At 37.9% G+C, this 4034-nt stretch overlaps 1 protein-coding gene across 1 annotated transcript; it reads left to right on the forward strand.

Annotated features, from left to right (window-relative positions):
* Nucleotides 1-868: 868 nt before the first annotated feature.
* Nucleotides 869-2203, forward strand: LOC139521535 (uncharacterized). Its single transcript, XM_071315010.1, has one exon. The coding sequence runs from the start codon at nucleotides 869-871 to the stop codon at nucleotides 2201-2203; it is 1335 nt and encodes a 444-aa protein (XP_071171111.1).
* Nucleotides 2204-4034: the final 1831 nt, after the last annotated feature.

A 4034-nucleotide genomic window follows, 5' to 3' on the forward strand; every position in this document is an offset into this window, starting at 1 on the left:
TTATTTCTTTTAATTAAAAACAAAATCATAGAAACAAACAAACAATGATAACCCCATCACTAAAAATACAAAGTTGGTGCTACAGGCAAACAAGTGGAATTCACTGAGGATTATAGGATTAGGAATATAATATATATAAAAGGCGATATGTGGGGTTACGTCAAATAAACTACATGCATAGATACTTAAAATAGTTGGCTTGTGAAAAATATATTTTATTGGTTTTTTGTCGATGGTATTGCTAATAGAGTGTTAAGCGTCACGGTATAAAACAAATAAATCCTTGGATCATATCGGTAACCAATCATATATAATTGTATGCGTTTTTTTTTAATATGTACAGTTTTTTTTTTTTCAGTGGAGTATACAATATATATCCATTTTTTAAAAATTTTGCACTTAATATTTTGGTACGTTAGGATAGTATCCTTGCAAAGACGATAGTAACAATGCTCACTTGTTCCAATCAAAACAAAAAATTTGGTGAATTTTTATCAACTAATTTTAACGTTTAATGTTATTTTTTTTTTTTTACTGAAGAAATAACACATTCATGTTTCATGCATTATACACTAAAGATGTGATGTGGGATACATTTTGATTAACGTTGTGGTTCGTGTTCGGTTAAGACATACACTATGTTTCCAGGTAAAATATATCAATTTAGAAATTTTGATGACATCTTAAAAGTAAAATTCACTAATATAATTTGAAAATTTAATTAGTATCTTTAGTTCTAAAGCCACTTACATGCTTTTGTCATATCGTTTACTGATTGCAAAATTTATCCTGGCATTTGTTTTCCTCATTAGATCATTATGAATTAATACAATAAAGATTTGTTTTACAGGGAAACATTTGATTGAAAATGGTCCCATTATTTGTTGCATTTTTGATAGCCACTGCCCAGGCAAGTGGATATGGCGGCTATAACAGTGGCTATGGCAGTGGAGGTGGAGGTGGAGTAGTTACGGTTGTCAGAGGAGGTGGTGGTGGTGGTGGCGGAGGAGGAGGATACGGAGGAGGATATGGATCAGGCGGTTATGGAAATACTGGCGGCTATGGATATGGCGGCGGCTATGGTGGCGGTAATGTCATGGTTGTTAGTGGAGGTCATGGCGGTTATGGATCCAGTAGTAATATTGGTTATGGTAATCAAGGATACGGATCAGGCAGCGGATATGGATCAGTAAGCACTTACCTTCCAGTCGGATCAAAAGGTGGTAGCTTGAATCTTGGAGGAGGATTTGGAGGAGGAGGGTATGGAGGAGGAGGGTATGGAGGAGGATACGGAGGAGGAAATGGAGGCGGAATTGGAGGAGGAGGTGGAAAAGGTGGAGTTGTTGTTGTAAGTGGCGGGGGACAAGGCGGCAATGGTGGATATGGAGGAGGATACGGAGGAGGATATGGCGGTGGATATGGAGGTGGATACGGAGGAGGATATGGTGGTGGTTTTGTTGTCAGTGGTGGTGGGGGTGGTGGACTTGGAGGAAAAGGTGGAGGATATGGTGGAGGATATGGCGGAGGATACGGAGGAGGATATGGAGGAGGAATTGGAGGAGGAATTGGAGGAGGTGGTGGCAAAGGTGGAGTTGTTGTCGTAAGTGGTGGAGGATACGGCGGTAATGGTGGATATGGAGGAGGAAATGGAGGAGGATATGGAGATGGATATGGAGGAGGATACGGAGGAGGAATTGGAGGAGGAATTGGAGGAGGAGGTGGGAAAGGTGGAGTTGTTGTCGTAAGTGGTGGAGGATACGGCGGTAATGGTGGATATGGAGGAGGAAACGGTGGTGGATATGGAGGTGGATATGGCGGAGGATATGGAGGAGGAATTGGAGGAGGAATTGGAGGAGGCGGAGGAAAAGGTGGAGTTGTTGTTGTAAGCGGTGGCAATGGTGGATACGGAGGCGGATATGGTGGTGGATACGGAGGCGGATACGGGGGTGGATATGGCGGTGGATACGGAGGAGGAAATGGAGGCGGATTCGGAGGAGGATTTGGCAACGGCGGTGGAAAAGGTGGAGTTGTTGTTGTAAGTGGCGGGGGACACGGCGGCAATGGTGGATATGGAGGTGGAAACGGAGGAGGATATGGCGGTGGATACGGAGGTGGATACGGAGGAGGATATGGCGGAGGTGTTGTTGTCAGTGGTGGTGGAGGTGGTGGACTCGGAGGAAAAGGTGGTTACAAGTCATATTAAACAGCTTCAGGTAATTATATCTACTGTTCATTTTCTTATACAACAAATAAAAAGGGATTGAGGGATACCTAAGGGACTTTCAAAACACGTAAGTCGAAGAGAGAGTGATAACGCCACGCCCCCTTATAAATAAAGAAAAGACAAACAAGTGCACAAAACACTCCACCAAAACTAAAAACTGAACAATAAGAACTGCACTAAATACCGTGGTGATTTCAGTCATCCTAGTTAGAGTGGTAAATCCTTCTCCACATGCTACGGCCGTCTTGTTACTCATGTAAAATACGTCGATAACTTATTTAGTATTTAAGCGATATAAAAATGTGCATGATATGCAATGATATCGTTAGAAGAAATATGCTTATAATCTATACGTCTAGTTTATTCCTTTATACACTAAGTACATAGCATTAGAATAACAGCGTACACTGTCTTACCCTGAGTCAAAACAATAAATAAACATGAAAATTCTTAAATATAAAAAAGGAAAAAATACTGACACAACTACATTTAAAATAATACCAATGAAAAAATACATGTATCGGCGTTGAATACCCACAAACATTTAAAGATTTGCCGTATATACCACTGATGGTTATTTCTTTTGTATTTTCGGCAAAATAGATAAACTGTTACATTCTTTTCTTTAAACCAAAAGTTATTGTATTAAACTAAACAGTACATTTCAAATATAATGCTATGTAATGTTATATGACAAATATCCAACCAGAACAACTTCCTTTAAACTACAAATTGTATAGTGATAAACAATATGGTATAAGTAGTGTTGTGTGCTTGGCGTTACTACCTTTTTAGATTAAAGGCAAAACTTTAAGCAAAGGTTTCGATTAACAATTCAATAGTTATCAAGGTACCAGGATTAAAATTTAATACGTCAGACGCGCGTTTCGTCTACACAAGACTCATTAGTGACGCACAGATCAAAATTTAATTTCTAAATATGCATTTCTCTTGCGACAACATTGCATACCATGCAATTAAAAATTTGTATTTATTTAATTCCTCTACGTTTTATGATATTTTTCAATCATCTTATAAATCACCAATGTTGTTAAAGTGAATAATACATAATATCTATGAGTATTAAGATACTTTGGAAAACCAGGGCCCCTGGTTGTTGTTTGGTAAGATGCAATAATATAACGTTTCCTATCTAAAAGAATAGTCTAAATAAACTGCAGTCATATCAAATGTGTTAATTTAAGAAAAAAAAACCAAACAAATCCAAGCTGGCGGAATATTCTCATTCTTAAAATACAGTAACAAAAACCAAATACTTATTCACTAATTAATATAACTGATGAATATCATATATTTTCTATAATCATAATTGTCATTTTTATATTTTAGAAGCAGAATACATACATCAAACCGATGAAGATCTACACTCGCCCGCTCATTTTGTACATATATTTAAATCGTTACTGTCATAATATAACAATGTTCTTTGTTATTTTTCTGTTTTGTTGTTTATTGCATTACTCTTTTTCTCTGTCTGTCTGTCTGTCTCTCTCTCTCTCTCTATATATATATATAATTCGTTTAAACATCAGCCCCTCAATGTTAGATCTGTAAACTTGCTTTCGCGAATTTTCCATTCTTCCCTCGCCTGGATTCAAACTTATGCTACTGAGATATCGTGACATCAAATCGCCTTGAACTGTATCCGATGTGCTAAACCAAACGACCACCTTAGCTTTGAAATAAAGCTTTCGGTGGCCGGATGTTACCTTTCCTCGTCATTTTTAATCTAGCGCCGTAATACAGTGCATGATATATAAGGCATGCAGATGGAATTGATACAGATCAG

This window comes from Mytilus edulis, chromosome 4 (assembly GCF_963676685.1).
Source record: "Mytilus edulis chromosome 4, xbMytEdul2.2, whole genome shotgun sequence".
Classification (NCBI taxonomy): Eukaryota; Metazoa; Mollusca; class Bivalvia; order Mytilida; family Mytilidae; genus Mytilus; species Mytilus edulis.